Source organism: Cercospora beticola, chromosome 2 (assembly GCF_033473495.1).
Source record: "Cercospora beticola chromosome 2, complete sequence".
Lineage (NCBI taxonomy): Eukaryota > Fungi > Ascomycota > Dothideomycetes > Mycosphaerellales > Mycosphaerellaceae > Cercospora > Cercospora beticola.
In genome coordinates this window covers 4,671,711-4,692,615 of record NC_088936.1, presented here as the reverse complement: position 1 = coordinate 4,692,615, position 20,905 = coordinate 4,671,711, and the positions used below count along the sequence as shown (strand labels likewise).

Genomic DNA, 20,905 nt, shown 5'->3' with positions numbered 1-20,905 from the left:
GAGTTAGAAGACTCTATAATACCCTAGAAAGACTCGTTATAGTAAGAGCTAAAGCTAGTATACTAAATTATAGAGTTCCTATCTTTAGGTCTTAGCTCTGTAGCCTAGGCTTGCTCTTGAGCGTCCGAGCGTCCTCCAGCCCGTCTAGGCTTCCTCTGCTGCCGTCTACATCCGAGCGTCCTCTAAGGCCCATATTAGGCAGCCGCGCCCGTCTCCACTTTCCTGTTCTAGACCCGACTTCAACTTTGCACTTCTAACAACTACCACCACAACACCACCGCTAACATGCATCCGTCGCGTCGCGGGAAAGATGCTGTGCTTTGGCAGCCGAAGAAGCGCAAGACATTGGCCGCGCACGATTACAGCGACGACGACGACGCCATTTCTCAGTGGGGTGGCACACAAGTTGACGTGCTACAGCGACGGCTCGCAGACCGCAGCGCACCGCCTGCCCGTCAAGAGGATTCCGATAGCGAAGACCAGGATCCGTTTGACGATGACGAGCCCTCGTCGACTGAGCGCGCCCGTGACTGGCTGGATGCACTCGAGGGCCCGGACGACCTCACTCAGCAACAAAGACAGCTGACACAGAACGTTGCGTACTTGGCCGCGTTAGCAGAGGGTGTCCCTTTCGAAACATTCAACGAAGCCGACTCCGATGATGAGGCTGTGTCCGGCGAAAGTGCCGATGAAGTGGACGACCAGGCCCTAGTCGAGGACGACACTGCGGTCGATCAAGCGCAGAACCAGGCCGAAGGCCCTGTCTTGCACCTTAGTGAAGCAGATGATTCTGATGACGGTCTCTTCTCGCAGAGGAAGGTCACGTCTGCGACCCGCCGGAAGCAATCTGACCAGGCCCTCGTCTTCCACCCTCACGAAGCAGACATTTCCGACGATGGCCTGTTCCCGCAGAGGAAGAGCCCCGCGAATCGATCAGACGAGGCCCACGTCTCACCACACCCCGACGATGGAGACAGTTCAGACGATGGCTTGTTCTCACAGAGAAAGAGCGCTAGGACTCGCTCGAAGCAGACAGACAAGGCTAGGTCTGGCAACACAGCCGATGGTCCCAGCCCGACGAACGCTCAAGGCTCGTCGTCAGATGCGTCTCTGCACAGCACCAAGGCTCGGTCTACCGACACGGCCGCGACCATCGAAATTGCAAAAGCCAAGCCCATGTCTGCAGCTTCCTCGCGTACCAAGAACCGCCCGCAGAGTGATCAACAGAACAGGGTCTCATCCAGCAAGGCTCGTTCCCGTTTCGCAGATCAAGACGAGCCCCCAGTCCAAGTCCAAGTAAGTGCAACACCTCCTCGCAAACGCAAGGAGCAAGCAAACCAGGCTCAGATCTCTGTCAATTCTCGACCGTCGCCACAAGAGGAACAGTCCATCCCAGCTACCCAGACTCAGCAGCCAGCTCGAGACGACACTACGCCACGCACACCGACTCGCGCATCAGGCCCTTGTCATGAGCGATTTCGCAAACCATGGCTCGTCTATCGTGTTCCGGTAAACAAAAGACCAAAGCCTCCTCAGTTTGGCGCGAATGTGCAGCCCAAGTCCACACATCGAGCGCCAGTCCGATACGAGGATTGGACCACGCCTGTTTACCATCCTCAACTATGCGGTGATCCACAGCCTCAAGCCCAGAAGGTCTCCATTGGAGGACCTGAAGATAGAGCCACGCCGCATCGGCCTTCGAAGCAAAAGGCTGCTTTGGACGAGGTCGAGGACTCAGCGGGCCAGCAACTAGTGGACAGCCCTGCTCTCATCGAAGACGATGATACGCGACCTCAGCCTGCGGAGCAGAGTAGTCCTGCTCAGGACGAGATTCAAGACACATCACCAGCACGAAGACCTGTGCCTGACGAGATCGAAGACACATCATCGCAACCACCACGAAGCTCCGTGCCTGACGAGATTGAAGACTCATCCTCACAACACCCTGCACCACCTCAGCAGACTGCGGCCGCGCAGACGACCACTCTCCCTCTGTACTCCATCTTCCTACGCCACGCACCCGCCCATACCCAAGCTCAAGTCCAGGACATCATCAAGTCCTTCCCCTTCAGCAGCGTCGACGAGGCTCGGTCGCGCAAGATCCGCATATATAATGACGAGGGCCTTGTCGCACTGGCCAAGCATACGCTCGAACTCGAGAACGAGGTCTTCTCCGTGCTCGAGGGTGCAACACCAGGTGCTGTGTATTGCAAGGGATACATGATCCTCGTCTCTTCTCATCCATTGATAGTCAACACATGTCTGAAGGGCAGCTGGACCAAGTCATACAAACGCGACCCTGCTCTGCGTACAGTATTGAAGAAACTCCGCCACCGCGCCGAGGGCAAGAGGCACCCGTTCATTTATCTCAACGAGCTTTGCGATGACCAGGGCAATGCACCGACAGCGAACGAGCTGCTTCGTGCCCTCGACAAAGCAGAAGCATACATAGCCAACGACCGTGACTTGGTCAGGCGCGTGGACAAGTGGATTGGTTCGCTTGGAGTCAAGGCCGAAGCGACACCCAACTACCGCCGCTACATGTTCAACAGCAAGTACAGGCCCAGTTCCAAGCGCCCTGAGCGCGCCAGGACGTTCTTTCGAAACCTCCGTGCCCGTATTGCGAAGATCCCCGCTGATCAGCGTGACCTGCCTCTTGAAATTCCTCTCGTCGAGATAGGATACACAGACAACATACCTGAGCGCCTGGACTGCCACGCTAAGCACAGAGGATCCAATTTCCTCATGAACATGCTTGAGGCTATCCTTGGGCTCGAGGGTAGCAGATACCGCATCCATCAGTTCGTGATACACTCCTGCGTTGCGCAAGACCAAGTCGCTATCGCCGAGATTCTCTTCACACGGCTGAACGAGGGCTACATCGGCAATGCAGGTGGATTCAGCTTCTATCCTGCTAGTATTAGTGTAGGATCTGGATACAAATACACCGCCAAGATTTGGGAGGAGGCAGAGAGATGGGCCCTCGACAACATGCTCAAGAAAGAGACCCATCAGAAGGAAAAGCTTCGTCGTTTGCAGAACTTGAACCCAGAGGACGCAGAGCTGGAGACAGAGTTGCAAGACCTGCTCAAGCGGCGTGCAGCTTTGCTTGCATCGAGTCTGCAGCGGGAAGCGGACATGGAAGAACCAGGCATAGAGGATGAGGGCATGGACGAACCAGGCATGGGGGATGAGGGCGAGGCTACGCTCGAATTGGCGCAGGATGAGGAGTGTCTAGAGGAAGCTGTGGCGCCCATGGTGCTCTCCGCTCAGCTGGCACGCATTCTCCAGGCAATGGATGTTGCTTCCAAGGCCGAGTCTTGAGATGGGAGCACGTTGCTGATTCGAGAACGTGAGAGAGGGAAGTTCAGATTGCTGACACGAGGACGGAGGCCTTATCATGATTGTATGTACATTGGCGAGGCATCGTCACTACAAGCAGTATCCGAAGCTGCAACCTGCCCACAAGACGGCTGTTGCGTAGATCTGAACCGAGAACCATCCCTCCAAACGCTGCCAGTGCCCAGCTCATTCCTTATCCACGAGCTATCTCTTATACTCTGGTGACTGCGACCAGGCTTGTACCTCCATTGATGATGGTTGGATGCGCTTCTTCCTCGCTCGTCTGGCGCCAGAGGCCTCGTCTCTGTCTTGACGAGGGCCTGGTAGTGCAGGTTCATCTTCCAAGAAGGGCTGCGTTCTCTGCGGCAAGTCTGAGTCAAATGTGTCACTCGGAAGGAACACGCAACCTACACCCTGTGTGCGCACAGCTTGCAACGCCTCCTGCTCTCTCTTTCGTTGTTGACGCAGAACAGTGGGGCTGGATGGCAGGAAGAGCTGCGAGGTCGAGTGATGGGCGCCGTCTGGTTGCTACACCTGGTCAGTCCGTGCTTCAAGCAACGGAGGCCTCGTCCTACCTGTTCACTTGCTGGTGCCATCTCTGCGCTTGCCGCTCGTCTTCCTCTCTTTATTTGAACAGCGGTAGGGCTAGATCGCAGAAACGACTGGGAGCTTGTGGGATTGTCCTGCGTAACATCGCGTTCTTCTGGCTCTTCTTTCTTTGGCGCCGGGGAAGGTGAAGACGAATGTGATGGTCGGTGTATTGCAGTACCGCGAACGAAGCGCACGTATCGTTGGCGCAGGATCTCGCCTGGGATGCACCCGTTCGTTGACGTTAATTGTGGAGGGGCTGTGCGCCGTCTCCTTACAGCGGAGCTGTCGAATCGAAGGGCTGAGTCTTTGCGGCTGACCTTGCGAGCCATTGCGTGCAGGTAATGCGGTGACTGGGGTTGTGTTGTAAAAATCAATGCTGTGGGTGCGTGGGAAGAGCAGGAGCGTTGTGTGACTGCCACGTCGTGCTGATTTGCGATCGTGCTTCTGGAGCGCAGGTGTCAGTGCATGTATTCACGCCTCGAGCTTCGTCTGCACCTGATTATCACTGTGGCTTCAATAGGACGGTAGGGCAGATGCGATACAAGCCTCCGTCTTTTGCGACAGGACCTGCAACAAGGCCCCGTGCCTGGGCGCAGGACCAGGCCGTCGTCCTGTCGCATGCGCTATCAAATTGGTGCACGGCTGAAGACCAGGCATTCGGCTTTATGTGAAGGAGCGAACACGAACGAGATGATCTGACACTAGGCTTGGTGCCTCTAGATATAGCGCTATGCTTTGGCTTTGTGATTCTCTCGCTATCTGAAAGCGGCGCATTATCGCATACGCACACCAGGTACATGGCCCGTCAAAACCAAGTGGCCTATGCTGCAAGCTGACGAGGCGGGTTCCCTGGTCACGCCTTGTCACTACGCCTGTCCGTCGCATGAGACGAGGCCTAGGTCTCAATTGCATCGCCCACTACATACACCCTGTGCAGCTACAAGAGGATGTCTCCTCGCTCAAAAGCGGTTTTGACTCGATTGTATCCGATCTATTCAATCACGTTAGCGACGAAGCCTCGTCCACGTACCAAGAAGACCTGGACTTACCTTCTCGATCCAGGAATCATCGGTGGCGTTGAGGAGAGCCTCCGAGTGCCTTAAGACGAAGCTGTCGTCGAGGATCATGTCGACGTAGTACCTCTTAACTCGCTGAATGCTGACGACCCGGCCTTCAATGCTTAGCTCTGAGTAGAAGCGGTGCAGGCGGACATTGTTCTTTTGGCCTTTCCGTGCAGCGCGGCATATGATCTGGTCCTCGATAGTCGGGTTCCAGCTGGGACTAATGATGAAAACATCAGTAGCATGTACGAAGTTGTGCCCCTCGTACCCGGCTCTGTTCGTGACAAACATGATGCTAGCCTCGTCGTTCATAGGCAGATCTTCCACGGGACTCTCGTCATTGTACCGTTCCCAATGCTTGCCTACTTCTTCAAATGCTGACTTGGCGGCCTGACGCTGGTTCTTGGTGACATGACCATCGAAGCGCAGGACCTTGATATCGGGTCGCATATGTTGAAGTCCGATTTCGAGAATATCAAGGGCCGAGAGAAATTCGCAGAACACCAAGATCTTGTGCTCGGCCAAGTACTTCCTCCTCTGCCATATCGAAGGGAGACGAGCGGCTTCTGCAACGCGCTGGTCGTAGAGCTTGATAAGTTCCTCGACAACGGCATAGAACCGGTCTGATTGCCACAGAGTCTTGTCGTTGAAGAACCTCTCAAGGAAACGCATCCGTCTGCGATTAAGCTTTTTGCGGGCCTTTTCGTTGAGGTCCGCCGCACGGTCTTCGGGCCTGGGCTGTGGGACAGCGTTTGCCACCTCTGGATCACCAGGCTCGAGGGCCTCAATCGGGTTCACGTCGTAACCCGCAAGATCACCTGGCTGAGCCTCGTGCACATCTTCGACGCCATAATCGCCATATTTTGCATGAATGAGGTCCGGGTGCAGAACATGCATGCGACAGAGATTGATTTCAAGGAGGGCCTGGGCTAGGTCTGTCCGCTTGGGATGTCTGGCCTCTGCCGCATCACGGTCCTCTCTGCGCTCGTCCTCAAGATCGGCCTTATATTTGGCATCCCACATGTCTTGTGTCATCTGCTGGTAGTCTTGTGCGCTATCACTGAGCCTGCAGTTCCATCTATGACTGTCGTACCCGACCGACTCGAGGATCTTGTCGCCTTCATAGTAGCCGTCTTGTTGACGTCGAATAGTGACACAAGACCTGATGCTTGCGAGAATGGCATTGTTCTGGCGGTTCAACGCCCTCGTCTTCTTTTTGAGCTTTCCAGAATTCTTTTTTGAACTGAAGCATGCTCTGAAGAGTGAGGGTAGGTTGAAAGGTGGGAGATTGAGAAACGTGAACAGGCCTCCGAGGTCCGTCACGCCGTTCTGCAATGGAGTGCCGGTCACAGCAATCCTAGACGAGGCCTTGAAGGCATTCAAAGCGCGAGCCAGAGCTGTGGCCTGGTTTCGAATGGCATGGGCCTCATCAACGATCAAGCCGTTCGCTTCAAGCGAGGATGTGGCTTCCTCCTCCCTCTTCGCATCACCCTGCCAGGCGACCTTCTTGTTCCTCTCTGTAAGCAGGTCACGGAGCTCAACCTCTCGTCCTTCGGCTACTGCCTGCCAATGTCGATACTTGAGGAGCAGGGCTCCATACCTCCGACCTAGCTTTTGCTGTGACACGAGGACTACGTCGAACCGGCGACGAATTGTCCGCGCGTCCAGGGCCTCGTCGTCAGCCATGTGGTATACACGAAGGTCGGGGGCTCGTCCAAGCTCTGATGTCCAGTTGTCCAGAAGACTAGCTGGGACACAGATCACAATCAAAGGGCTCATGCCTGGTGCTGCATTGTTGACGGTCCGTTGAATGACGGCGACTATTGTCGGCGTCTTTCCAAGCCCCATCTCGTCTGCTAGGATAACGCCTCGTCTCAGACGGAGAGAGTGCTCAATCCTGCCTATAGCCTCTCGCTGGTATCCTTCGAGGCGGATCGTACGACCTTGTGAGTCGGCTCGGTCTTCCATGCCCAGGACCAGGTCATCGTCAGCGATTGCGCGTGTTTTGACATGATTGCGACGGGCATTGGCGACACCCTCTTCGACCATGTGCTTGGTCTCCAGTAGTACGGCCCTGAGCTTGACGTCGTCTTCGAACGTCATTCGACGCCGTGGTCTCTGAGCTCGTTCCGCGCGCGCTGGACCCACCGCAGGGGCTTGTTCATCGACCATGTCGAAGCCTGCCAATGGAACTTCACCTTCGACCAGGGCCTCGTCTGCAACGTCGGCGGCGTGCCCCACTAGGCCCTCGTCGTCAATGCTCTTTTTGCCGCGTTGGAGTTCTCTCATGTATGATGCGAGGTCTGGGTTCTCAGGCTCCTCTGGTATGTTGAAGTATGAGGCCTCGGTCCTACCCTGGTAGTCGATCCGCATTTTGTTGCAATAGTCTTGGCGACGTCTTATTTCTTGTGCAGCTGCGAAATTGTCTAGCCAACCGGAAAGTGGAATGTTGGCGGCATATAAATCATGCGCTCGTAGCTCAGCATCTTCATCAACATCATCAAAAATGCTTGACTCGTCCATGGGATCGCCCCAGTTTGCGACAGCAGCTGCGATTCTGCCAGCCACCCGTATATGCTCAGCAGCTGGATTCGCCATTTTCGATGTGTTGTTAGGTTGTGTCGAGGTGGGTGAAGAAGCGAAAGTGGATGATCGAAGTTTAACACATGCGAAAGTGGGTCCCGCGCACGGACCGCTGACTTTGGCTCCACATCAACATTGACTCAACTCTCTAACACCAACACCAGCACCACGCCCTTATCAAGCACTCCCTCGGTACCTATGCTCAGACTTCTCAGATATTCCACAGCTTCTCGAAAGGCTCTGGGCTCCGTCAACGCAGCCCGGTCATCGTCTTCCGAGACGAGGCCCTCGTCCTGAACCCCTGATGGAAGGTGCCACCCAGCTCGACAACTTTAATCTCGCCGAAGAGGAGGCAGCCTTAGTCAAGAATCATGAAGACTTCCTTGCGATGTACCAAAGCATGCGCCTGATGCTACAAGTAAGTGTCACGCACATGAGATGAGGCCTCCGCCCTGACTCGTCCTAGCCAGTGAACAAGGCCTCCAAGAGGAAGCGCTCCGACTCACTGAGTACACGCGCTGCCACTACTACTTCGCAGACCGAGACAGAGCAGCAGGCTCGGTCTACGGAGACGCCTGTCACATCAAGCGCATTACACCATGTGGACGATGCCAACCCAGCGTCAAAGAGACAGCGCTTCGCCTCAGCGCGTGATCAGCCGGCCGTTGCGTCTCCAACAACTTCGTCTTGGTCTCAGATTGTATCGGACGAGACAGCTGATACATCAAGCCCGATGCCTCATGTGATCCAGTCTTCCCAAGCCCTGGACTCTGATGGCTCCACCCTGGCTCGTACTCGCCGTGCCATCACCTCCACCCCACCTTCGTCTCGGCCACAGACTGTACCTACGGAGTCAATTGCTACATCGAGCTCCACGCTTCGTAAAACCCACTCACGTCGAGGCCTCGAGACCCATCGCTCCACTCTGTCGCGGCCTCGCCCTACCAACCCCTCTACGCCCGCTTCGTCTCGGTCACAGGCTGCACCATCGGAGACATCTGCCACATCGCAGCCTCTGGTCCAGGGCTCGGTCCTTGAGAACGGAGCCCTCGTCGTGGTACCCCAATCCTCTCTCCCGGCGACCATCGTATTCCAGGTACGCGAGCTAGTTGCGAAGCTCGATGCGGAGAAGCCTGATTGGCGAGACAAAGGCTGCTACGACAAGTGCCTCCGCCTCAAGCACTTGAGTGGACAGACCTCATTCAAATGGACTACGGAAAGATCGAAAGCTGCATGCCAAACATGTACGAACAGGAAGGGCTTGTGTCTGAGATAGTCTCCAGATCAGAACGTCCTGTCTGTCGTAGCCTTGGGAGAGCAGGTCTTTGAAGGAGAGCTACCACCACGCCTTGGAGACCAAGCCAGATGGCAAAGAAGTGATGACCGAGCAAAGACACCGGCAGGGTTGTGGTCGTAGGACCTGTTTTCGAACAACATCAGTAACGACCAGTATTCTTGTCGAGGCTTGGTTGAGGCAAAGCGCCGTGGCTACAACATTGATTATCTTGTATCTACGAGGCCATGGGCTTGTGCATTTTATTGCGATCACCAGGTTCTGTACTGAATATTTACAAATGATTTTTTCTACCTTCATCTTCAGCCTTGAGCTCGTCGACTATTGTAGCCTTGGTGTCTGCGTGCGATAGCCGGTGTCTCAGCAATCATTGCACAGGGATATCTACCTACAACGCCTTTGTCCGTGTCCTCTGCCCAGAGCACCGGCAGTGAGCTCTTGGGACAAGCCTTGATCTCCACACTAGGTTTGTCATCCTCAGCCTTCAGCATACACCTCTCAACCCATGACACGCGACATGACCTCCATCAACTCTTTCAACTTTTCCTTCTGCTCCTGAGATTGCTGTTTGGCCAGCAGCACTAGCCGTTGTAGCGATCTCACCTCATGCTGGTACTGCCCAATAGAACGCGGAACCTCGTCCGCCAGGTGCCTCATCATGGCCGATTTTTCTTCGTTCGCCTTCTTGAACTTGAGTACGAGGCCTTTGTATGAGGTTACTTCCTGCTTGGATTCCGTGATCGTCTGCTGAAGCTTGCCCAATTCCTGCTCGAACTCTCCCACATGGAGCCTAGTCTTTTCTTCGTGCTCCATCTCCAGCTGTTGCGCGACCGCCAGCAACAGCCGCTTGACTGCTGTCTGGGCGATAGGAGCAGGGCCTCGTCGCATCAATTTGTAGATCTTGTCCTCGTACATCCTCTGTTGCTGTACAAATTCTATGCGTGCACGAGCCAGCAGGTCTTGGTATGTCTTGTCCTTGGCAGTAGCTCTTTGAGATGCTTGGTGGAGGCGACGCTCGTACTTCGTCTTCATGCTCGTCATGTTCTGTAGTACCTCCTTGAGGACAGTGCCGATCACTTCCTCCATTCCTACAGCAGTCGATCGACAGTGCCGGCCCTGGTAGGTGACACGTTTGCCCGAGCGCACCAAACCTTTGTTCACCTCGGCCGCCTGGTCAATGGCCTGCTGCCGGAGATGAAGTGCTATGCCTTGCTCTGCAACTAGTAGGCCCAGAGCTTGGGTTTGCTGTGTCGTGAGCTGGACGGTGGCATTGGCGTTCCTCACATCGGCGCGCAGCTTGTGGACATGGTTCTCTTGGGCTTCGGCCAGGATGCCTGCACTTGTAAGCTCGTCTTTGTGCTCAGTTGCCAACTCAGCAACCTGCTCCTCAAGTTCTTCGATGACGAGGTCTTGATCCTCTATGTACTCCCGATCCTCCACCCAATCAGCTTTGATCAAGACATACGCTTCCTTCCATCGGCCTGCCTCATCGCTCCACGTTGCGATCTGGACGTTCTTCTCGGAGATGAGGCCCCGGGCTTGCTTGGTAAGATCAATGAGACACAATACCACGCTCGATAATTCATCTTCAAGCTCGCTCTGTCGGGAAAGCAACGAGGACTGGGCGTGGTTGAGCTCCTCCACCTCATCGTGTAGCTCGTGACATTCGCTCGCGATGTTAGCTAGATCCTCGTCTGCCCGGAGATGGCACACTTCAGCGACCAGGGCCTCCTGCTCGGCAATCAGGACTTGATGTTTTGCTTTGTCAATCTCATCATCCAGCTCGTGGCATTCGCTCGCCATGTTGGCTAGATCTTCGTCTGCCTGGAAAAGGCGGACTTCAGCAATTGAGGCCTCCTTTCGAGCAACCAGGACTTGGTCTTTTGCTTTGTCAAGTTGTGACTGTAATTCAAGGCTCCTCTCATGCATGTTCGAGCGCAGGGCTTGGTTGTCTCCCTGGAGCTGGTGAGCTTTCGTACGAAGGGCGCGAACCTTTCTCGCTTGAATGCGTCCCTTGCGAGTACGCCAGGTCGACTCCTTGACAGCCTGTGCCACCTGCTGTTGCAAGCCCTGAATCTGCTGGACGAGGACTGACTCTCTATTCGCGGACGATTGGTGCTGGGACGTATTCGCATTATGCAGTCGAGTGATTCGCTGCCTCTGAATGGGCACAAGCTTCCTGTGCTGACCGAGGCTCACGTATGAGGCCTGCAACACGACCGAGAGTGCTGCGACCATGGAGACGGAGGCCTCGTCCTGCTCTATCAGACGACGGTTGAGCGATCGAATTGACGCGTCCTTGGCCTTGAGCATGCCTTTTGCCCGACCAAGCTGCAACTGCAGTAGTCGAACCCCATCTTTCCAATCCAGCAGCTGTGATCTTAGAGTAGCTGTATCGTTGAGCAAGGCCTGCTTGTCGCCCTCGAGTGAGGAGACGCGCGCATGCAGGACTTGGCTGATGGAGACGCTGGCGTGGAGTCGGCCTCTCTGCCTCCTGTGAGCGAGATCGTGACCGCGGAGCAAGGCACGTATCTTGAGCATCATTATCGCCACGAGGAACATCGCAGCACGCTTGGTCGTTTGTAGACGCCCGCTTGACATCCGCAGGTCGTGACCTTGTTCTTCCACTCTGGTAACCAGTCGCTCGAGGCGACCCTTGCGCTCCTCCAGGGCCTCCTGTCGTGCTCGTTCCGCTCGACACTCCTCAACAAGGGCATCGTGCTTTTGCTTCAACTCAGTTGTCTGTCCCTGCTGCTGTTGGACGAGGGCCTCGTGTTCACGTCTCAGCTTGGTCGCCTCTTCCTTGTGCTGTGCGATAAGCTTGTCGTGTTCGTTATTGAGATGGTTTATTCGTTTTCGGTGACGCTCAACTTGAGCTTCATGCTGCTGCTGCAGGTCATCAAACTCTTTTTTTCTGTTCGAGACGAGCTCATTGTGCTGAACATTCCGCTTTCTCATCTCCTGCTCATGTTGTGCCACGATGCCCTGCTGCTCGTCCTTCAACGCGCTGAGTGCTTTCTTGTGCTGCGAGACTAGGCCCTCGTGCTCGTGCTTCAGCTTCTGCACAACTTCTTCTTTCTCCTGAATCGTACTTGTCAATGACTGCTTGTTCGCGGCAAGGCCGGCAAGCTCTTGCTCTCGAGCTTGGAGCTGAGACTTGCTCTCCTCCTCAGCTTGAACCAACGAGGCCTGCACAGCTGAGACTTTCGACTCCTGTTCCTTAATGTGGGCAGCAAGGTCGTGGGCACGTCTTTCTTCGCTCTGCCGGGTTTTGACGAGGCCCTCGTGCTCGGTCTTGGCCTTCTGCAATTGAAGCTGCTCCGCTGCGACCATCTCGACGAGGGCCTCCTTCTCCTTCAACTTGTCTGCAAGAGCCTGTTTTGCGTGATCACGGTCACCCGAGAGACGAGCTATCTCCTGCTGTGTCGCGACCAGGCTTCGGCGTTTGTCGGTGAGCTCGTCGTCCATTTCTGATTTCCGAACTTCGTGTCGCTTCTGGGCGCTCTGCACCTCGTCCCCCAGCTTAGTCCAGGTAGTAGTGAGCCTATTGACATGCTCCACTTGTGCTTCACTTGCAACTGCTGCGAGCTCATCTAGGACTGTAGCATTAGTCGCGAGCCAGGGCTTGTCCCGGAGCCTCTGCTTTATCTCAGCGGTCTGTCGCCGGATCTCTTCGCGTGCCTTGGTCTTCTCAGCCTCCAGGACATCGCGCTTTGCGTTGGCAAGTAGATCGCGGATCTTTGCCGAGCTTGCTGTCGTATCGGCTTGCATCCACGCGCCAAAGTCCATTTGCATAGTGGTAGAAGCCAGCGCACCCGCGTTCTTGCTGGCGTATGCTTTGGGTTGGCCGGTGGTAGGCGCCATCGCGGGCGACGTGGTTGATGTAGTTGCGAAGGCCAGACAAGTCGCGTCAGAGCCAGCAAAGTCTCTGTACGTAAGTAACAGCAAGAGGGAAGTCACGACCCACTTATCGAGCCCCACAGACCGGGCACAATCGAGCGAACTGCGAAGACTGGGTCCTGTGCGTGTGTCAAAATATGGACGCATCACTCCACGAGTCACTGATGGCCAGACTCAGATGCGAAGCTCAGTGCTGGCTGGAAGACGGGGACCAGGCCTAGGTCCAGGGCCTTGCACGATGCATGGGAAGACAAGACCTACGTAATGCAACGTTTCCGGGTTTGGCTATGGTCAACTATGGCGCTGTTGGCAGAATAGACCAAGCACCAGGTGCCTGGAGGCCGTATCAAGCCTCGTCTATGACCCACAAACCAAGCTTCATCGCGACTCTCGGTCGAGAACATCAAGCAAAACCTCAATGCAATGATCGAGTCAAGTCCAGCGCCCACGCTAGATAACCCAAGAGGCTAGCTACAAGGCCTCGTCCCTCGTTTCATGTCTCTCATCTCTCATGTTGTTGCTCATCCATCACCCCTCATGCCTAGTGGGTACAAAGCCCTTGTGCCGCGACTCATGCAGCAGCTACCACAAAGTCGTCCAGGTCCTCAAGGTCCTCCTCAAAAGCCGTGGTCGTCTGCTCAGTCGTGCGACTCTCCTCGTACGAAGACACTTGGCCCTGATCTTCGTCCTCGTCCTCATCCTCATCCTCGTCCTCATCCTCATCCTCGTCCTCGTCTTCGTATGCTGGTTCCTTCGGCGGAGTCTGGCGGTGATGCTTGCGATTGGTGAGCTTCTTCTGTGTAGACACCTCAGCCTCGGCCTCATCCTCGTCGTCGGCTGCCCGAGATTTACTACGCGAAGACTTTCCCTTCTTGCGGCGGGGAGCCCCGTCCTGGTCGGAAGACGAGGCCTGGTGGCGTGCGTGCTTCCTCTGTGAGCGCGAAAGTCGCTCGTCTTTGTCCTCCAATGCCTCGTCACGGTCGTCACTGGGCTGCGACTCATTGTCCGTGCTTGCCTGCTCTTCCTCCTTGCGGCGCTGCTTCTCCTCCTTGCGGCGCTGCTTTCCCTCCTTGCGGCGCTTCTTCTCCTCCTTACGAAGCTTCTTCTCCTCCTTGCGAAGCTTCTTCTGCTGCTTCTCCTCCCGACGCAGGCGCTTCTCTTCGTCCTTGGACTGCTCTTGTTTCATCAGGGCTCGCTCTTGCAACGAGGGCTTCGTACCACTCGTGACTCGTCCCTTCGCTCCAGTGCTCGCACGATTCAGCCACTCGCTGTAGGTCGCAGACAGCGAGACCTGGGCCAAGTTCTGCTCAATTGTCGCGATGGCAGCTTTGACCAGGGCCTTTTGGGTCATAGGCGCAAAGTCGCCCCCGCTGAGACTGTCGACGGCGCCCTGTGCCACAGCGTTGGCCAGGCCCTCGTCCTTGTCGATGAAATTCACGAATGCCTGAGGCTGATGGTTGAACAGCTCCCACAACGCTTCGACGGAGTCGACGCCCCACTCGGAGCAGATGGTGTCCTCGACTGTCTGGTCATCGTCCGGCTGACCTGGGGCCTGGTCATCATTGCGAGACTGTTTGCCGGTTATCGTCGTCGTGTGTTTGGAGACCAGGCCTTGGTCCTTTTTCTTGGGCTTCTTCACCATCTTCACATGCGGATGATACGCTCGCCACGTACGAAGCAGGACCCTCTTCCATATCTTCTCCCGCTGTGGTTTGTCAGTGATACCTAGGGCTAGGAGCTGCTTGTCAAAGTGAACACCTGACAGCCTGTCGTCGTGCCACTTCAGAGGCATGCCCAGGTCGATCTGAGCGCTCGAGCTTGCTTTCGAGTGCTTGATCTTGCGTGTGCCGTACCATATTTTGGCCTGCCAGTCGGCGCCAGTATCCGTACCACCAGCTCCTCCATAGTCCAAATACATCTTGTCAGTATACTTGATGATGTTGCCGTCATTGTCTACGTCCTCGACTGGCATGGTTCCGACCCAGACTCGGTGTCGTTCCTTGCCGTTACTCCTGATAGTGACCATGGCCTCGTCATCGTGGAGGTCTTCCATTAGCTCTTCGTAGGCGCTCAAGTCACCAGTCATCAGCCGGGCTACAAAAGCTTGTTCTTCATTTGCGGGCACATTTGGTGGGTTGTCTGTGCGCACAAGCTCCTTCGGATCCCAGTTCGCCGCCATAGTGCTTGCGGTGTGTTGTGTGTTGTGTTGGTAGATGCAATGGAAAGGAATGAAAGTGGTTTGACGCTGGAGAAATGTTTGTTCTTGTTTGTGGGGCAATACGCACGGCCCGCTAAACCTTATTTGGTGTGGATTCACTCAAGTGGGGCCCAGCTGTTTCTTCGACCATCTGGCACTGACCATATGCACAGGCCCTGATCTCTGGCCCTCGAGCCGTGGCGTTCTCAAGACGATGTCAATTTCCGTCCTGCCCATGCGCATGCACACCAGGCCCTTGTCTTCGTGACTTTACTCCTCATCCATGACATCGTAGTCACCCATGCCACCTTCCTCGTCATCGTCAACATCTTCGCTGGCTTCAGCATCCTCCGAAGACGAGCTACTCGTCCTGTAGTCTACCATGTCGTCAGGAACGACAAAGTCCTCGTCGTCCTTGTAGTGCACGAGGTACTCCCGGCTGACTCTTCGATCAGCATTCTTCCCTTTGGCATAGGCATCAGTAGAGCAACGGCGAAGCTTCTTGATCCGTCGCAACTCTTCCTTCTCGTCGATCAAGTCTTGTACTTCGTCATCGAGGCTGCTCTCTGCCGACTCATCGGTACTGGCTTCATGCGAGGTCTTGTCTTTCTTCACCACCACCAGACCCATGTCCATGTGCCCAGACTCGTCGTCAGTGACACGCGGCTGCTCATAATCGAGGCGCCCTCGTGCCTCATCTCCGCTCGAGTCGAAGCCTTCATCATGGTCTCCGTTGGAATCGCTTATGTCACTCGACTCACTGGCAAGCTCTTCGACGTTGTACATTACTCGTGGCTTGCCTCGTCGAAGGCCATATTTCAGAGGGACACTAGGGCCTAAGCATGGTATCAGTGAGGTGAAGGTAGTCAGACACCGGGGTAACGAACTAGTATGACGGGATTCTGTATGACGCTTCATTTCAATTTCATAGGCGCGATCATGTACCTGTCCTGCGCATCAGCGCATCTGTAGACAAACTGTAGGCATGGGGCCTCATTGGCTCGTAACGTTCTCGGCATGAGCCGTGGTTGCTTAGAGCTCTCTTGCACCCACCTTGGTGAGCATGTCTTTGACCTCGTGAATGCCCGCCAGCGCCTTGCGCAAGCCACTCATGCTGCCCTTGACATCATCACCCAGGGTCTTCTGCAGCATTGCCAGATTCTTGATGCACGTCGCCTGGACGCGCAGGGCATGGCGCTCGGCCTGTAGCCCCTGGGTCTCGTTCTTGAGACGTGCGGTCTCCGTCTGAAGATTGGCGAAATGAACCAGGGATTCGCGGGCTTCTGCCTCTTGACGTCTCGTATCGTCACCCTCATCCACCGGGGCCTGTAGCTCAGTCAGTATGTCAGGTATTGGACCAGGCCGTATGTCTGGTCTTACAATTTGGAATTCATCGGGTTCTTCGAAGCCTCCGTTTCCAGCGTCCATCGCGTCAGTGCTTGTCGTGCCGGCTCCGTTCGAGTAGTCGCGCAAAGAAGCTGCGCCGTACACGCCCAAGTGGCCGAGGGCCTGCTGGAAGCCAGACGAGTTGTTAGGTCCGGTGTAGCCCTCGTCCTGATGCTTCGACTGGTGCTCGCCGTCGAAGTTGTGACTTCCCTCCTGCCCGTATTGCCCCTGTACGAAGCCCCGCACCTGGTCATGCGGTGGCTCGGGACGGTTCTCAGTGTAGAACTGAGTGCTGGTGCTCTGCTGAGTGCCTGGCATGTAATGGTCCGAGACAAAGCCCTGGTTAGGGTCGTATGGTGGAGTGGTGGCAAGCGGGAGATTGGGATTTAGTTCTTGGGCAAGGCTGTGCGCAAGATTGACCTCCACCTCAGAAAGAGAGTGCGGATTGTTGTTGGTCTGAAGACCGCTATCGTCGTTGCTGTCGCGGCCGTTCATGGCGACTCCATTGGGGGATGCCGCGTCTGGGGGAACGGGCTGGCTGGAGTTACGACCGCTCATCTAAGTGTTGTCAGCATTCGCATGGCTTTGAGACGTACTGTGGCGCGGCGCGCTACCTTGTTCGAGTTGCTGATGTTGTTGTTGGTAGGAGAGTGGAAAGGTTTGGAAGGCAAACAGAGGTGCCCTTTTGTGCCGCCCATGATGCACGGACCCACGCTAATGCACGCAAGTGGAGACCCAAAACATTCAGGTGAAGAGCGGGCCTCGTCTTTGAATGTGAAGATGAGTTGATATGCGCAGGGCCTAGTCCTCGTCGCCCCGCACTCCCATCAGGGAGCAGAAGCTACCAGCTCGTAGTCGGTAGTCTGTCGTCGCCAAATACGGCAATTTTCACGTGTGTTGAACTTAGCGACTCCAGACGTGCTTGTGTGAGTAGCCCGTACATTGTCGCGTCTTCTTGTCCCTCCGCGGAGCCTGTTTATGCTACATTGTCTCTGATATTAGACCGAAATAGGGTCGTCCCAAGTTGCTGTGTTGATCAGGCCAATTGCTGCTGTCGTCGCGGTGATGGCTCCATATCTCGTTCCGCCAACATTAGGATACCGTCGCTGTACCGTCTGCCGAGTGTGGTAACGACTCGATGGAGTCTAGAAAAGGTACAGTACTATGAGTGCCCATTCCTTCTACTCCACAACGGCAAAACAGCATCCAAGTTTTGACTAAATTGGATGTACTAATCTGATCAGATTGGCACTGGTTGCAGCAAAGTGTGCGTCTCATCCTTGGCTCCCAATTCAATAGCTGTCAATTTAGTGCTTGGTGCACCTAGGCCTCGCAATGCACGCCTGATGCTGCCAAAACTCCTTCCAAACGCCACCCCTACACCTCATTACTCCACCACCTTCATGTCCGCAAATCTCCCGACACTCTCCGCACTCAGCAGCGTATCATGTTTAGCCCTCTTCTTCAGCACATTCTCAATGAAAGCCTCGCCTGCCTTGTAGGAGCTCCGCACCAATGGCCCAGAAGCGCAGTACAAGAACCCCAAGTCCAAGGCCCTCTGTCGCCAGAGCTCGAAAGCGTCCGGTGTAATGTACTCATGGACCTTCATGTGTCTCTTCGTAGGCCGCATGTACTGCCCAAAGGTTACGACATCCACATTCACTTTCCTCAGCTCTTTCAACGTATTCCAAAGCTGCTCCTCGGTCTCGCCAAGTCCCAACATGATACTCGTCTTCGTAATGAGAGTGGGCTTCGCCGCTTTTGCGGCTTCCAGCACAGCGAGCGATTGTCTAAATTGGGCTCTCCGATCCCGAACCATCGGCGTCAGCTCCTCTGTCGTTTCCATGTTATGCGCATACACGTCCAGTCCACTTTGAGCGACCAGTTTGACCATCTCCAAGTCTCCAGCATAGTCACCTGTCAGCGCTTCAACAAGCATGTGTGGCGCTTTTTGCTTGATCTTCATGATCGTCTCAGCAAAATGCCTCGCACCTCCGTCCGCCAGGTCATCCCGATCCACAGATGTTAGCACCACGTAACCCAGACCCCACCTCTTCAGCGCCTCAGCGGTATTCTCAGGCTCGTGAGGATCCAGAGGAGGAGGTTTGTTACTCGTCTTGACGGAGCAGAATCTGCATCCTCTCGTGCACGTATCGCCCATCAGCATAATAGTTGCAGTGGCAGCAGATTTATTCGACCCTCCCCAGCAATCGCTGATGTTCGGACATCGTGCCTCCTCGCACACCGTGTGTAAGCCCAGCCCCCTCAGATCTGACTTGATCTTCTTGTAGTTGTTATTCGAAGGCACGGGCGTTTTCAGCCATTCGGGAAGTCGAGTGTGTTTTCGTTTCCGCCCGGCAGGGCCAATTTCTACTTCGCGCAGCTCGTAAAGCTCTTCTGAAGTCAGAACCGTCTCTTTTGGTGTGCTGACAAAGTCGCCAAAGGACGGGCCATTGTTCAAGCGGTCTGTGAAAGATGTCGCGGGGCGCGGTGTTGTGGTCGGCGGAGGCTGATCGGCAACTGCAGTCGCAAAGGACCGCTTCTGCGGAACGAGTAGAGACTGTGAGAGCAGACGGCGAGATGCGGGGCGCAGAGCAGCCATTGTCGTGGGTGAGGGGTGGTGTTGATGAGCAGAAGAGAAGTCCAGTGGCGGTTGAGGTGATTGTTCTTGGTCATGGCTTGCGGACGCCGACGCCGACGCAGGGTCCGACGAGCTTCGGAAAGCCGATTGTTTCCGACTTTGTTCGCCGGTCACCTGCGGCGCAGACCTAAACTGTCAGCATTCATCGAAAAAGGCCGCATGGATGTCGTGGTGGGACAAATACTTCGCGCCCGGTGACATTCGCCAGTCACGCCCGCAACAGGCTGATGTGGTGGCAGCGGCAACACCTGATTCTCCGAGTGCAGCATCTCACTCGTCCTCATTAGGACCCAAATACACAGAACGAGCCGATGCATCCACACGAGCTCGCCGGCAGAATGCGCTCCTATACGGCGGCCTCGCCTTCACCCTCCTCTCAGCGGTTGTGACACGTCGGGCGCTGAGGAGGAAATATCTCGCCGCCTACCCTCAAATGATCAAGCAGACAACGACGAAAGGAGGCAGCAAAATCGAAGTGCCCACGTTTTCACCATCCAACACTCCGCCAAAAGCTGAAGGAGGTCTCGATGCCGCCGAAGCACTCGGTCTCGCGACGCTGTCTGTGTTCAGCGTCTTCATGGCTGGAACGGGAATGTTCATGAAGTTGAACAACATCGGAGACGTGGAGGATTTGCGGGACTGGGTTCGAGCTGGAGTAGGCTATGACGTGTATGCTGGGGATACAGAAGCGGACAAAGAGATCGAGCAATGGATGGCGGAGATTTTGAGCAGGAAAGATGGTGTCGGGGACTTGCGGACTACGATCGTGGAGAAGATGGCTGAGCTGGCTGAATTGGACAAGAAGAAGCAGGAGGCAAAGGGCAATGCAGACCAGGCGGAGCTGCGGAAGAAGATTGAGATGTTGAAGAAGGAAGTCGAGAAGTCATGAGGCGGGCGTGGATGCTCTGCCAACATCATCTCCACTCTCGAGGTCAAGAGCCATGCCAGTCTTCGACAGATCTGTTGCGTGCCCAGAGGCATGACTGGGTCACTGCCGCCGTCGACGCACAAGTTGAGTCGGACGGTCTGACAGGACGGCTCCCACAAGATACGGGCCACTCAACAACCCGGCTCTTGGGACATGGCTTTCAGATCAATCTCGCAATGTATAGTACTGTATCTGTAACTTGATGCCACCCCTGTCCATAGCACTTGGTCGGTGGATCACGACGATGGCTGTTGGCGTGCGGCGGACCCCACGTCGGCGTCTTGTTCGGCAGCGAGTGAGGCACAACCGGTGGTCGCGATAGTTCAGGTTCACGCTGCAGCAGGCCAAGTGTTCGCATGCCGCGATGCAGCTGCAGCACTGGACGAATAACGTCGACATGCAGCGGTGGTTGGCCCAGAGAGGTCATGCAGAGTGAGGGCGTGTGGTTGTTTAAGCGCTGAGCTCCTCCACAAAGTGAGGTCGACGGGCGTGTGCATGGGTTCGTCGAGAGTGGAGCTTGGCTGTTGGGCGATGCATTAGCCTGCAAAGCTGCCACATTACTTTCACCGCACCGCCGCCGCTGCTGCTCCTCGCTCCGCCTCCGTGACATTGACCACGAGTGTCCCATCCATCACCGCCGCTGCATCACGAGTTGCCCGTGTGTGCCGACGTCGTGTGCAAGTCCGACACGACACGACGACACGACACCCCCGAAGATCCACTCGGAATCGCCCCGCGCCGCGCTCAACATCTCCTCTTCCAATCGCCAATCGCGCTCGGACGAACCACGCCCGCGCGCTATCCACTGCTCATTCAGAACCCAACAACCATCACCATATCGCAGCTCTGATAATCCTCGCCCTGTGCAATCGACTGAGCTGGGCGCTTCCGAATCGAACATCTTGATCGGGTCTGCACGTGGCGACTTTGCCTGGACCGAACGGGCAGGGAAAACACACCGAGTCCCAGCCACAAACAACAC

General features: G+C 55.6%; 8 protein-coding genes across 8 annotated transcripts; 3 read left to right on the top strand and 5 right to left on the bottom strand.

Moving 5' to 3' along the window:
- Positions 1-285: 285 nt before the first annotated feature.
- RHO25_003791 (uncharacterized protein) lies at positions 286-3,324 on the top strand (the record flags this gene model as incomplete). Its single annotated transcript, XM_023599275.1, has 1 exon — positions 286-3,324. The coding sequence occupies one exon, from the start codon at positions 286-288 to the stop codon at positions 3,322-3,324; it is 3,039 nt and encodes a 1,012-aa protein (XP_023455714.1).
- A 1,546-nt stretch (positions 3,325-4,870) lies between these two features.
- On the bottom strand, positions 4,871-7,592 carry RHO25_003790 (uncharacterized protein; the record flags this gene model as incomplete). The annotated part of the gene is made up of 2 exons (XM_023599274.2): positions 4,871-4,924; positions 4,983-7,592. 2 exons carry the CDS (start codon positions 7,590-7,592, stop codon positions 4,871-4,873), a joined length of 2,664 nt encoding a protein of 887 aa, XP_023455717.1.
- Positions 7,593-7,881: 289 nt separating this feature from the next.
- RHO25_003789 (uncharacterized protein) lies at positions 7,882-8,853 on the top strand (the record flags this gene model as incomplete). The annotated part of the gene is made up of 2 exons (XM_023599273.1): positions 7,882-7,995; positions 8,044-8,853. The coding sequence occupies 2 exons, from the start codon at positions 7,882-7,884 to the stop codon at positions 8,851-8,853; spliced, it is 924 nt and encodes a 307-aa protein (XP_023455718.1).
- A 516-nt stretch (positions 8,854-9,369) lies between these two features.
- Positions 9,370-12,735, bottom strand: RHO25_003788 (uncharacterized protein; the record flags this gene model as incomplete). Its single annotated transcript, XM_023599272.1, has 1 exon — positions 9,370-12,735. One exon carries the CDS (start codon positions 12,733-12,735, stop codon positions 9,370-9,372), a length of 3,366 nt encoding a protein of 1,121 aa, XP_023455200.1.
- Positions 12,736-13,342: 607 nt separating this feature from the next.
- On the bottom strand, positions 13,343-14,950 carry RHO25_003787 (uncharacterized protein; the record flags this gene model as incomplete). Its single annotated transcript, XM_023599271.1, has 1 exon — positions 13,343-14,950. The coding sequence occupies one exon, from the start codon at positions 14,948-14,950 to the stop codon at positions 13,343-13,345; it is 1,608 nt and encodes a 535-aa protein (XP_023455729.1).
- A 288-nt stretch (positions 14,951-15,238) lies between these two features.
- Positions 15,239-17,052, bottom strand: RHO25_003786 (uncharacterized protein; the record flags this gene model as incomplete). Its single annotated transcript, XM_023599270.2, has 5 exons — positions 15,239-15,804; positions 15,856-15,913; positions 16,022-16,294; positions 16,349-16,912; positions 16,969-17,052. 5 exons carry the CDS (start codon positions 17,050-17,052, stop codon positions 15,239-15,241), a joined length of 1,545 nt encoding a protein of 514 aa, XP_023455730.1.
- Positions 17,053-17,741: 689 nt separating this feature from the next.
- RHO25_003785 (uncharacterized protein) lies at positions 17,742-18,956 on the bottom strand (the record flags this gene model as incomplete). Its single annotated transcript, XM_023599269.2, has 1 exon — positions 17,742-18,956. The coding sequence occupies one exon, from the start codon at positions 18,954-18,956 to the stop codon at positions 17,742-17,744; it is 1,215 nt and encodes a 404-aa protein (XP_023456082.1).
- Positions 18,957-19,158: 202 nt separating this feature from the next.
- On the top strand, positions 19,159-19,884 carry RHO25_003784 (uncharacterized protein; the record flags this gene model as incomplete). The annotated part of the gene is made up of 1 exon (XM_023599268.2): positions 19,159-19,884. One exon carries the CDS (start codon positions 19,159-19,161, stop codon positions 19,882-19,884), a length of 726 nt encoding a protein of 241 aa, XP_023455731.1.
- Positions 19,885-20,905: the final 1,021 nt, after the last annotated feature.